Source organism: Phyllobates terribilis, unplaced genomic scaffold (genome assembly GCF_046119375.1).
Source record: "Phyllobates terribilis strain yellow unplaced genomic scaffold, ASM4611937v1 Scaffold_10__3_contigs__length_209671492, whole genome shotgun sequence".
In the NCBI taxonomy this organism is placed as follows: Eukaryota; Metazoa; Chordata; class Amphibia; order Anura; family Dendrobatidae; genus Phyllobates; species Phyllobates terribilis.
Genome location: NW_027362770.1, coordinates 100,809,832 through 100,823,702, shown reverse-complemented (window position 1 = coordinate 100,823,702; position 13,871 = coordinate 100,809,832). Strand labels below are relative to the sequence as shown.

The 13,871-nt window shown below is 43.6% G+C and overlaps 1 protein-coding gene across 2 annotated transcripts in view; it reads left to right on the top strand.

Moving 5' to 3' along the window:
• LOC141164439 (protocadherin gamma-C5-like) overlaps nt 1-13,871 on the top strand; it is a 192,280-nt gene that overhangs the window by 161,932 nt on the left and 16,477 nt on the right. The window contains exon 2 of one of the 2 annotated variants that reach the window (XM_073649672.1): nt 13,787-13,845. The exons of the other annotated variant lie outside the window; for it this stretch is intronic. Coding sequence (XP_073505773.1) covers nt 13,787-13,845 — 59 coding nt within the window. The remainder of the gene's footprint in view (nt 1-13,786; nt 13,846-13,871) is intronic. 2 annotated transcript variants of the gene reach the window in all.

The window sequence follows — 13,871 nt, the reverse complement described above, 5'->3', positions numbered from 1 at the left end:
CTGAAGCATGTATCACTAGGTTGCAAAGAAAAGGCCCACTCCTGAGGCTCTTTGCGCAAAAGTGACATTATGAACCCTACGCGCTGGGATTCATCCCCAGAGGACTTGGGTCTCAAACGAAAATACAATAAGCAAGCATTTTTAAATGAAAAAAATTCTCGATGTTCACCAAAAAATAAATCCGGCAAACATACCTTAGGCTCCAAGAAATATGCTCCAGGACAGTTACTCACGTGCTGACGGAGCTCGGCCACTTCCAGAGAGAGTCCCTGCAGGTGTTTAGCCAAATCCTGAACCGACACCATGATGGAACAAAAAAAAAAAAAAAATCTTTCCTTAGAGAATTTGCAGGCTGGACTTACTGTTATGTTCTGCTACCAAAGCTAAGGAAAGAGAGGAGATCTGTCCCTACTATAGGACTCAGCTGAATCCCTACGATGTAACAGGGAACCTGATCCTGCGATCAGACCTGCTAAAGTCCTAATCTAGTCTGTACGGAGACCTATAGATGTGGGGAGGGAATCCCTACAAGTACTAAGGACTGGGAGGAATATGGGACACCTCCTAACAGAAATAGTAGCAGACAGACGAACAAACAAAATAGATAGAACATAGAGGTCTGTAGACCAAGCAAACTAACAGAGCTAGATACAGAGCACAGGCTAGCTAGAAAGTAGATATACAATGAAGTCCAGCAAAGCCAGAAGGGCGGAGCAGGATTAAATAGGCCAACAAGGTCATGTGACCAGCAAAGGAAAAAAAAACCTAACAGCAAGGTTCTAACAGTACCCCCCCTTCTAAGAGGATCCTCCGGATCCCCTAGGACCAGGCTTATCAGGAAATCTCCTGTGAAACGCTCTGATAAGTCTGGACGCGGAAACATCATCTGACCTCACCCAAGAGTTATCCTCGGGTCCGAAACCTTTCCAGGCCACAAGATACTGCAAACTACCTCTATACCGTCTAGAGTCAAGGATGCGAGAAATTTCATATTCCCCGTCCTCCACCACCGGAGGAACAGAGGCAGAGGCGTCACCATCCGACACAACAGCTTTTTTTAACAGAGAGACATGAAAGACCGGATTAATTCTCCAGGAGGTAGGAACCTCCAACCTAACAGCAGATTGGTTGACAACCTGAAGCACCTTAAAGGGCCCTACAAACTTGGGACCCAATTTCTTAGAAGGAAAGGTTCTAACAGCTAATAGCGGTATTAATATGGAATTGAAAATAATTTTCTATACGGTGAGCTATCCCTTGTGCGATAGCTCACCGTACACAAATTGCTGACTAGAGATTTAATATAGTAATATTGAAGAAAATAGAATAGATTTGAATCAGCCCTGAAATTTTTTTTCTTTGTACGTAGCAGCACTAAGGACTATTATTTCATCAATCCTGCTGGGGAATATAGTGGAGCGTTTTGCATCTACTCAGCCTGATATGGAGGAGACCTTCTTACTGTAATTACTGCCCAAAGTCTCCTGTCCCGGCTGTGAAATACTGTATGCAGTGTGAGAATTCCATATGTGACGACCACCTGACAGCCCACAACAAGGCAATGGATCATATTCTAATAGAACCCACCAGCTTTTTAGGTTTCCAATATGTTCCCGCAACTAGAAGGTGGAGCCTCAGAAAAGCTTTTATTCACATTAACAAGCAGTGGGTCTCCTAGACTGGTAAAGCTTATGCACTAAGTGCAAGGGATGGCAAAAATTAAAAGGAGGCACTCCAATACCTCTTTGAAAAGACGTTGTGGAGGGCCTCAGAAAGCAGTTTTTCCCATTATTAAGGAGTGAGTCTCTTAAACTGGTAATGCGCATTCACTAAGTGCATGGGCTGGAACACATTTACCCCTGGGGGGTATACATATCTATAAAAGAATATTAGAGGTAGGCCTCTAAAAATTATTAATGCAGGCATCATAAATACCGTTCAAAAATTGATAGCGAAGGTAACATGATCACCCTGTTGATATAGTGGTGGAGGAGGAGAAGGAGAAAAAGGAGGATAACAACACAAAAAAAGATGAAATCCTAAAGCGTACACCCATGTTTGGGTGGTAAGGGGTGCATGGGAATATACCAGAAAAAAAAAAAAACACTGGATTTGAGTTTGTGTTCCGCTGCTGTCATCCTGTGGTGTTGAGAAGTCTGGTCCAATCCAGCCCTTATTCATTTTGATGAGTCAGCCTGTCAGCATTTTCAGTTGACAGGTGGATGCACCTATCAGTTATAATACCCCCGGCGGCACTAAAATCTTGCTCCAACAAAACGCTAGTGGCAGGGCAGGATTTCCAAGGCGTAGAGAGGCAGTTCATGCAACGTGTGTAGCTAGGATACCCAATAACTGTAAGGCACAGAGGAATCAAAGAGGACACAGGTACGGTCGGCAAGGTACTCCTTCAACATCTTCCAAAACTTTTCCCTCCTTGTCAGAGTACCTCGTGCATCAGGGCCTGGGCTCTGGGGGGGTCTGAGAAAACTGTCCCAGACCTTTGATTGTGTTCCCCTGCCTCTGTTGCATCTGGTTTATGTCTCCCTCCTGTCTACTCCTTGGTTGTCCAAGGAACTGTGACCTCTGCCTCCAGTGTTGTCAGATGGTAATCTTTTTACTAAATCTTTGTGACGAATGGCACCAGAGAGATCCCGCAGAATCCCACTGCTGCCACCACATGTGAAGGATTCACACCTCGCCACCAGCCTGACGTCACGAATATGTCAGATGGATCACTTGATACGGACCTCCCCTTTGCACTAATGTGACCTTCCGCACCCCCTCGTGGACGCGTAAGGTCAGATTGGAACAGTTCTACACAGACATCCCCTATCCACACGGGTACAGGAAGGCACTGGGAGTGAGAAGAGGTGGCCCACTCCGTAACGGACGTGGCACCACACATGCTCACACCCCTGACAGGCTGAGAGGCTCCTTCACTAGCCCCAGTGAAGCACAACCTTGTCGGCCTCGTAGAGCTGCCACCAGTTCCAATTAAATATAATTCCCGCTAGCAGACTGGGGGATTATATCGGGCCAGGAACCAGCCCCAGTAGCGTGTTCGTTGGACCGAACAACTGACGTGAGGATTCATGTATCGAGATAAAAGAGCAACCCAAGGTTAAATTATATATTTAATCGCCTTAAGGGCACACTAGACAATACACTATATACATAAGGGTTATACATACATAATGGTCAGAGATACAAACACAATAGTAGTGGTACAAAAGATATAAGCAGTTATTGAGAGTCAGTTACCAGTCAGATGGAAGGCCTGGCTTGCGGGGGAGGGGCTGCCCCATGGGAGGCTTGTGGTCCCCTTTGTTGCCAGACTTCTCCCACACGATGCGTCGCTGCGACCTCACAGGAAAAAGACACTGGGCTCTAGCTGCAGGAGCTCTTAACCTCTCTGGGTTACTCCCCTTACTGCCCATGGCTGGACCTAAATCTCCACCCCTGGCCTCTCTCAGCTATACACTCCAAAAACTAAAATGGGCTATACTTTCTTAATGGACGGTCCTAGGGAGCCGGTTCTGGTGTCATCGAATCCAGCCGGGCCTCTGGTACACGTGGAGACCAAACAGAGTGGCCCTAGGACTTTCTGAAAGGCTGTACCATGTATCTCCCTATCTCTACGCGCTAGACTGCCAGGGTGACATTCCTCATGTTTCTGTGATTCCAAAAATCTATTTGGTTTATCACTGGGATGTATCGTATTCCACAATGGGAAGGAGAAACGGAAAGTTCTCCTTGTAGTGTGGTCCTAGAAGGGTGACCAACCAGTCATTAGTGTTGGCCAAAATGTGTACAACACGAGTATCACAGGAAAGGCAGTGGAACCTAAACTCAGCCATGTGTGCCAGACTGCCAACAGTCAAGACTTCCCTGTCCCCACCAAGAGGATGACTGTCCATCTCCTCCTACTCATCCTCCTTATCATCCTCCTTCACCTGCTTGCCTTCATGGTGTGGGTAGTACCATCTCTAGCACAAGCAACAAGCCCCTGTTGACTCCTCCTCATTATCACCTAATCCACGTTGAGAAGATGAGATGAGGCTGGGCTGTGTAGCATCACCCTCTATAGTTTCTTTCTCCATCTCAACTTGCTCCACCTGCAAAGCCTCTTTATTTGTGAGCAGTGAGCATTACAGTAGACTGAGAAGCAGGATGGTTATGCTGATTATGGTGTCATCGCCGCTCACCATCTTGGTCGAGTCATCAAAGTTTTGGAGAATGGCGCAGATGTCCAACATCCATGCCCCCTCATCAGCTCTTATGTGTGGAGGCTGACCGGAATACCGACGAGCATGTTGGAGCTGGTATTCAACTACTGCCCTCTGCTGCTCACAAAGCCTTGCCAACATATGCAACATTGAGTTCCAGTGGTGACATCACACACCAGTCGGTGAGCTGTAAGCTGCAAATGCTGCTGAAGCACTGCCAGGGTGGCAGAAGCTGTAGCTGACTTGTGGAAATGGGAACACAAGCGTCATACTTTCACAAGCAGCTCAGGCAAGTGAGGGTAGGTTTTGAGAAACCGCTGAACCACTAAGTTGAGCATGTGGGCCAAGCATGGTACGTGTGCGAGGTTGCTAAGCTTCAGAACCGCCACCAGGTTACGGCCATTGTCACACACGACCACGCCAGGCTGTAGGTTCAGGGGCGAGAGCCTCTGATCAGTCTTGTCTGTTAGACCTTTCAACAACTCTGCGGCGGTGTGCGGTTTATCACCAAAGCAGATTAGCTTCAGCAGAGCCTGTTGTCAGCTTGCGATTGATGTTGGCGTTTCAGAGATGGAGGGTGAGGAGGAGGAGGTTCAGTAACTGGTGTAGAAGAAGGACATTAGTAGCATGTGTTCCGTCCCAGGGTCCCGGCTTCCACAATATTCACCCATGGAAATGTAGAATCACTGGCCACAAGCACTTGTCCACGTGTCTGTGGTTAAGTGGACCTTCCCAGTAACAGCGTTAATCAGGGCACGGCTGATGTTATGGGATACGTGCTTGTGTTAGACCGGGATGGCACACCAGGAGAGACAGTGTCGACTGGGGACCAAGGGACGGCAACCACCATGAGGTTTCAGAAAGCCTCCATCTCTACAAGCCTAAATGGCAACATTTCCAGTGCAAGGAGTCCGGAAATGTGGCCGGTTAGTATTGTGGCCTGTTGGTTGGTGGCTGCGTATTCACGTTTGCATTCCAAGGACTGGGGTGGGGACAACTAAACGCTGTGCTGGGACAAGGACATGGACGTGGTTGCTGATGGTGGTTGAGTGAACATATAAATCCTTTAAAACCAATAATTTTATTAGATTCTCTAAAAATAGCTATAAATTGAGATATAGCTAATCATAAATGCTATATGACACATCCCCAAAAGAGCAGAAGAAAAATGTGACTTCCTAATCTAACACAACAGTTTTCCTAGCATAGGTGTAATGAAAATCTTACAATAAACCCAGATACACACAGAGTAAATTGATAGAACTTATCTCTGATTATGCAATCGCCTCGACGCATTTCCCCAGAATCAGGTTCATCAGGAGGCTGATATGAAAAGCTATGTATAGGATCACTCAAGATACATGTTGCAGGATGGCTGGCTGCAGCCAGCCATCCTGCGGCATGTATCTGGAGTGATCCCCTGCATAGCTTTTTATGTCATATTATTGTAATATTTTCATTACACCTATGATAGGAAAACTGTTGTATTAGATTAGGCAGTCACCTTTTTCTTTTGTTATAGCTCACTTATGTAGGCCATTACAGGGATAGTTAGGGGCAGACGCCATGGAGTGGGGGCAACAAATTCGCTTTTTAGGGTGCCAACCCCTGCCATAAGCAGGACTTTTGAAGAGCTTATCAGGGCGATTTTAAGTCCGTCCTTCACAGTAATAATGCTCTTTTGGGGATGTGTCATACAGCATTTATGGTTAGCTATATCTCATTTTAAAACACATGGGTATTGATGTTTTTTGAGAATCTAATAAAATTATTGGTTTTAAAGGATTTATATGTTCACTCGATAATTCTACTCCTTTGGGTCTATCACCTATGTTATTCTTGCTGACGGTGGTTGCAAGTGTGCAACGACGGGTGCAGAGTGGGAGGCATCTTCGCCTGTGTCATGGACAGTGGATGTATGCACGTACAACAGCGGAAGAAGCAGTGGTGTCACCCGCAGACACTATTTCTAAACACAACTAGTCGGGTGCTTTGCTGTCATGTGCCTGAGCATGCTGGTGGTGGTCAGGCTGGTAGTTTTAAGGCCCCTGCTGATGCTGGCATGACAGATGTTGCAAATGGCCTTTTTTGGGTTAACTGGACAGTCTTTAAAAAATCGCTAGACTCGGGAACACCTAACCCTTGAACTGGCAACTTCCCTCGTGTTAGTGTTCTGGGGAACAATTGCCCACTTTGTTTCTCTGGCCACCCCACTGCTTCTTCCTTTCTGTTGTGGTGTTGCGGATCCCTTCCCCTCTGTGCTGCTATCCCCGCTCTACATCTTACCTTGCCAGGTTGGGTCAGTGATTTCATCGTCCACCACCTCGTTTTTCACTTCTGCACCCTGTTCCTCCTCCTGACTTGATGGCAATTGTGTCTCCTCATCATCCACCTCTTGCTACAGTAATTGCACTTCCCCACCATCGCCTTCTTGTGACCGTGGCTGCTCAAATATTTGGGCATCGCTACATGCGATCTCCTCATGTCCTGCTTGAAGAGGGCAGGGAGAGAGGCCAGAATCTATAAATGGAAATGTGAAAAACTCTTCGGAGTGTCCAAGTGGGGAATCACTTATCTCTGGAACTCGGCATGGTGGCGGGAAGGAGAATCAGGGTTAAGACTATGTCGTCCAGACTCCCGGCTACTGAGACTGGACCATGTGGAAGACAGGGTGGTGCTGGCAAACTGACTGGAAGCATTTTCTGCTATCCAACCAACAACCTTTTCACACTGGTTTGGCTTCAAGAGTGGTGTTCTGCGCCCCCTAAAAAGTGTGACAGGAAGCTAGGTCGTACATATGATATTTCCCTGCTGAAAAAACTGTGCAGCATTTTTATTGCAGGAAAATTTGCCCACATCAGATGGACTTATTATAGTGCAATAGCAATATAGCGATGCTACTAGTTACTGGCCAAATCTGGATTTATGTTTTGAATGCACAACTGCTGCAGTTTAAATAGCGTCAAATTTTTTGATGCTGATAGAACTGTGCAGTATTTTTATCGCTGTAAAATTTGCCCACCTTAGAATGACTTCTTATAGTGCAATAGCAATATAGCTATGATACTGGTTACCAGCCAACTCTGGAATTAAGTTTAGAACGCACAACTGCCGCAGTTTAAATCGCATAGAATTTTTTGATGCCGATAAAACTGTGCAGTATTTGAAATTTGCCCACCTCAGAATGACTTCTTATAGTACAACAGCAATACAGCAATGCTACTGGTTACCGGCAAAGTGTGGAATTATGTTTTGAATGCACAAATGCCGCAGTTTAAATATTGTCAAATTTTTTGATGCTGAGAAAACTTTTCAGCGTTTGTATCACAGAAAATTTAGTACAACTTAGATGGACTTTTTCCACTGCTTGCACTATATAGTGATGCTATTCCAATCAACCAAGTCTGGCTGTATGCTTTTAACGCACAACTTGAGCTGTGTAAATGGCATATAATATGTCTTTTCACAACAATTTGCAGAATTAAGAGCAAAAAGATTATTAGTAGCCCACAGAAGGGCTATTAGATATGAGTTTCAGCAGCAGAAAGGACATGCAATGAACCCTATCCTGTCCTACACTATCCCTCCACAATCTCTCTCTAACTATTGCTAACAGCAGTATTAATATTCATTAGAATGAGCCATAATAAGGGCTGTTGTTGCAGATTTCAGAAATAAAAGTGATTTGGAATCCCTGCCAAAATGCAGCTAAAATTTTCTCCCGCACTCAGCAGCATCTCTCCCTACTCTGCCTGTTCCCGGGGTAGACTGTGAGGAGCATAGGGTTCCGGGTCTTATATAGACCCAATGATGCTATGTGGCCAGCCAATTACAGTAATGCCACTACCAACATGGCTGCGGCATTACAGTGACTGGCAGGCAATCCCCACATGTTATTGGGCTGTCTAAAAAGCGCCAAACATGCGGGGTCTCAAGCTTCTGCCCAAGCTTTTAAAAAATACTAGCCGAATAACAAGAATCACGAGAACAGTGACGGGTGAGTAACGAATAATGATGAGCATGCTCGCTCATCACTAGTTTCCATCTAAATCTCTGAGTGATGTGATTCAGATGAAATCCCTGAGGGATCCATTCACTATACAGCAGAGTTACTCTGGACTCTGTCTGGCCTCTGTTCTGTGGTGTCCTTTTCAGAAGTGCACAAAACTGTGGCGGACCGCACTTTTATGTACTCCTACAAAGACGGACAGCACCAGATCATAGGCCAGATGGCGTGCACAGTGTCTCCATCTGCCTCATAATAGGGAATCTTCTGCTGGCGGTTCCGTCTGAACCACGTATTTCAGAGATTTACACGGAAACCCTGGTGTAAGAGCTCAGCGTAGAGCGCAGGATAAATGTGAGCTAAATGTTCATTCTGCCTCCCAAAGATAGCAGTAAAGCTTTACTGCTATGTTTGGGAGGCAGAATGAAAAGATCAAGAGCAGGTGAAGAATTGGCTTTATTTATTTTTAACACCATTCCTCGTGCGGTAAACTTGATTATAGCACTTAATTCTTCGGGTTGGTGCGATTACAGCGATGCCAGATTTATATACTTTTTTTCAGTTTGGCTGGTGTCACACACTAACAGATGCTTTTTATTGCAAAAACTTGTATTGACAAAATTTTGAGAGCTATAATTTTCCTAGATTACAGCAGACAGAGTCATGTGAGTACGTGTTTTTTGAGGGACGAGTTGACGTTTTTATTGGTACCATTTTTGGTCATATAACCTTTTTTTGATTGCTTTCTATTCCGATTTTTGGGAGGCAGAATGAACAAAAACCAGCAATTCGGGAATTATTTTTTGGGGGTTTTTTTACGCAGGTCCGCTTGTGGTCAAATTGATAAAGCAGCTTTACACTGTGTTCCAAATTATTATGCAAATAATATTTTCTCACATTTTCCCAAATTACCTATATGAATTGCAGTCATTGTAATTTTCTAGTCAAATAACTATTAGAGTACAATTGAAAGGTTTTTGTACAAACTGCCTATGATAACAGTATATTTAAAAAAACAATAAACTCAAACTGCACTTAAAATGCATGTTCCAAATTATTATGCACAGCAGAGTTTTCAACCTTTTTCATTTGAATAAAGAACAAAAAAATGGTCATTTTTGAAATTATAAGCTTTAGCAGGTTATTACAAACTGAAATCAAACAGTTTTCAATTCAAAACTTTATTCTAGTTGATGTTACATTTGCACTTAGGACCCCTTGTTCGAAAGGAGCTTCAGAACTCTCTCGTCCATTGAATTTGTCAGGTTTTGGATGGTTTCTGCTTCAATTGTTTTGCATGAGGACAGAATACCCTCCCAGAGCTGTTGCTTAGATGTGAGCTGCCTGCCGCCATCATAGACACTCCGTTTGATGATGCTCCAGAGGTTCTCAATGGGGTTGAGGTCAGGGGAGCATGGGTGCCACACCATAAGTTTGTCCCCTTTTATGCCCATAGCAGCCAGAGATGCAGATGTGTTATGTGCAGCATGAGACGGGGCATTATCATGCATGAAATGATCTCGATGGTCCAGATGGATGGAGTGGAGGATGGCTGGTTGATGGACACCGATGCAAACACGGCTACGGCGCTAACAAGGAGGAGGTGGAGTAATGTTTTGGGCTGGAATCATGGGGAGAGAGATTGTTGGCCCCTTTAGGATCCCTGAAGGGGTAAAGATTAACTCCATAATGTATGTGGAGTTTCTCAAACAGCACTTCCTTCCATGGTTCAAGAAGAAGAACCGTGCATTCCGCAGCAAGATCATTTTCATGCATGATAATGCCACGTCTCATGCTGCACATAACACATTTGCATCTCTGGCTGCTATGGGCATAAAAGGGGACAAACTTATGGTGTGGCACCCATGCTCCCCTGACTTCAACCCCATTGAGAACCTCTGGAGCATCATCAAAAGGAGTGTCTATGATGGCGGGAGGCAGTTCACATCTAAGCAACAGCTCTGGGAGGGTATTCTGTCCTCATGCAAAACAATTGAAGCAGAAACCATCCAAAACCTGACAAATTCAATGGACGAGAGAGTTCAGAAGCTCCTTTCGAACAAGGGGTCCTATGTGCAAATGTAACATCACCTAGAATAAAGTTTTGAGTTGAAAACTGTTTGATTTCAATTTGTAATAACCTGCTAATGCTTATAATTTCAAAAATGACAATTTTTTTGTTTTTTATTAAAATGAAAAGGTTGAAAACTCTGCTGTGCATAATAATTTGGAACATGCATTTTGAGTGCAGTTTGAGTTTTTTATTTTTTAAAAAATATACTGTTATCATAGGCAGTTTGTACAAAAACCTTTCAATTGTACTCTAATAGTTATTTGACTGGAAAATTACAATGACTGCAATTCATATAGGTAATTTGGGAAAATCTGAGAAAATATTATTTGCATAATAATTTGGAACACAGTGTATTCTTCGGGTCTGTAAGATTACAGCGATACTACGTATGTACTTTTTAAAAAAAAAAAATGTACATAAAAATACAAATTTATGGGTACAATATTTATACAGTTAAAACCAGAAGTTTACATACACTATATAAAAAGACACATATGCATGTTTTTCTCAATATCTGACATGAAATCAGAATAAAACTTTCCTGTTTTAGGTCAATTGAGATTACCATAATTTTGAATATTTGCCAAATGCCAGAATAATGAGAGAGAGAGAATGTTTTAAGGCATTTTGCAAATGCACACAGGAACAAAGACCTTCATTTTTGGAGACACGTCCTGTGGTCTGATGAAACTAAAATTTAACTTTTTGGGCATAATGACCATCGTTATGTTTGGAGGAGAAAGGGAGAAGCTTGGAAGTCTATAAACACCATCCCAACTGTGAAACACAGGGGTGGCAGCATCATTTTGTGGAGTTGTTTTGCTGCAGGAGGGACTGGTGCTTCACAAAATAGATGGCATTATGAGAAAAGAAGATTATGTGGCAATACTGAAGCAACATCTCAAGCCATAAGCCAGGAAGTTAAAGCTTGGGAGGAATTGGGTCTTCCAAATGGACAATGACCCGAAGCATACTGTCAAAAATGGTAACAAAGTGGCTTAAGGATAACAAAGTTAATGTTTTGGAGTGGCCATCACAAAACCCTGATCTCTATCCTATTGAAAATGTATGGGCAAAGCTGAAAAGGCAGGTGCGAGCAAGGCGACCTACAAACCTGGATCAGTTACACCAGTTTTGTCAGGAGGAATGGGCCCAAATTCCGACCAACTATTGTGAGAAGCTTATGGAAGGATATCCCAAATGTTTGACCCAAGTCATTCAGCTTAAGGGCAATGGTACCAAATACTAATGAAATGTATGTAAACTTTTGACTTTGCAGGAAGTAATAAAAATGGCTTAAAACATTCACTCTCTCTCATTATTCTGGCATTTGGCAAATATTAAAAATTATGGTAATCCTAATTGACCTAAAACGGGAAAGGTTTATTCTGATTTTGTGTCGGATATTGAGAAAAATATGCAGATGTGTCTTTTTATATAGTGTAGGTAAACTTCTGGTTTCAACTGTATATATATTTTTTATTACTATTTTGTGATTATTTTAAAAATATTTTTACAATTTTTTTTACTATTACTTTTTTACTTAGTCCCTCTGTGGGACTTTCACTTTCGACAGTCTGATTGCTGTTATAAAGCATTGCAATGCTTCATAACTGCCAGCGCTGCACTGACACAAGCCCCTTAGACCATCCTCTGCGCATGGTCTAAGGTGTTTGCTGTTACCTGGTGACCCGGATGTCATCATGGCAACCTCAGGTCACCATATCAACAATCGGGCCCTCATGATGACGTCCAGGGGACGCTGATCGGAGGGGAGAGGGAGCCCCCTCCCTCTCCCTGCCTTCTAAATGCTGTGATCGATATCGATTGCAGCATTTAGGGGGTTAATCTGCCGGGAGCTGTGTGGGCACCGCTTCTGGCAGTGAGAGCCAGGTGTCAGGCGTGATGTCAGCTGAACACCCGGCGGTGATCGCGCACGCACACCTCCTGTGCACGCAAAATCGCCAGGAAATATCCCATACGTCCTAGGTCGGGAAGTCCTTCTCTTTCATGACGTAAGGGACACGTCCAAGGTCAGGAAGGGGTTAAAGCAATGCTTATTTTTGTATGTATAGTGCAATGTAGGCTATTATTAAGGAATAATCAGTACCATTATAGTCAATGGCCCCGTCGGCGCATACACTCGAATTCCGTTTTGCAGGGGGTTTGGACATAAGCCCTGACAGGAACAACGAACATAGGACAAAGTGCAGCGTGAAAGCACTATAAGGAGTAATATAACATCTGAGTGTGGATTGTATATGCACTAACATAACCCTCACATAGTTGGTGCTCCCATAACTGTCACAACATGTATGCACTTATTGTAGGCCAGTGATGAATAATACAAGGCACAATACTATTATTGCTTGACCTTCCAAAATGAAATAAGTAAAAATTAAAAGCTAACCTACAAAATGGTTTGTGTGGAAAGTACTGTACGTCGGCAAAAATACAAGACCCCATATTTTTCCTTTGATGAAAAAAAGTTAGAAATATGAAAAATTCTGAAAATATTTGTCATACTGGAAGCCAAAGTGGCTGCTCCGAAAGGGGTTAATCAGTTAAAGGCTAAATTCACACTGTATTGAGGCCACCAAATGAATGGACAGACATAGGCAACTGAATGTGTACTTATGTCTGGCACAGATTGCCATTATTAAAAAAAAAAAAAAAAGTATACTGTATGGTGTAAAGAACTGGGTGGTGTCTTGACCTATTAGGCCACGTTCACACGTTCAGTATTTTACATCAGTATTTGTAAGCCAAAACCAGGAGTGGGTGAAAAGAGCAGAAGTGGTGACATGTTTCTATTATACTTTTCCTCTGATTGTTCCTCTCCTGGTTTTGGCTTACACATACTGACGTAAAATACTGACCAAATACTGAACGTGTGAACGTGGCCTTAAAGGGAACCTGCCGGCTGATACATCATGCCTATACTGCAGGCATCATGAATCAGATCCCGACTGCACAATTGTGGCCAGGTGTATTGTTCTCTGAAATGCCCCGGGGTTTCAGAGAAAATATTTTAAAGATTCGTCAGGGGACCAAAACCGGAGACTGGACTTGGCTCCTCTTCACCCTGAACTGCTGCTGGTGATTTTACAGGGACCTCTCTCAACCAGCTACAGTGGCATCGGGAAAGCCATCCAGGAGCAGAGCTGGACTTGTCCCAGCTCTGATTTTGGTCCCCGGCCGAATCTTCAAAGTATATTGTATCTGAAATTTCAGAGAAAAATACGCCTGGCTGCAATCGTACCGACAGGATCGGATTCATTCTACTGAGGGATTGGCCAGCATGAGTACAATTACAGGTTCCCTTTAAAGTCAATGGACATATAGGTGTATAAGTTGCTGATACTTTGCTTGCGGACAGTGCACCACAAGTGTTCAGTGAATTGGGCAAGTAAACATATTGATTATTTTATTATGTCAAATATTCTACACATATTTTCCCTATTTTTCTTCCTTTTTTAGCAAGCACAGGTCAACATGGACTGGCACTTCTCACAGGCGCAGAGACCTGGGACCAGCGGGTTAGTAAATAAAGATTTTTTCTTCT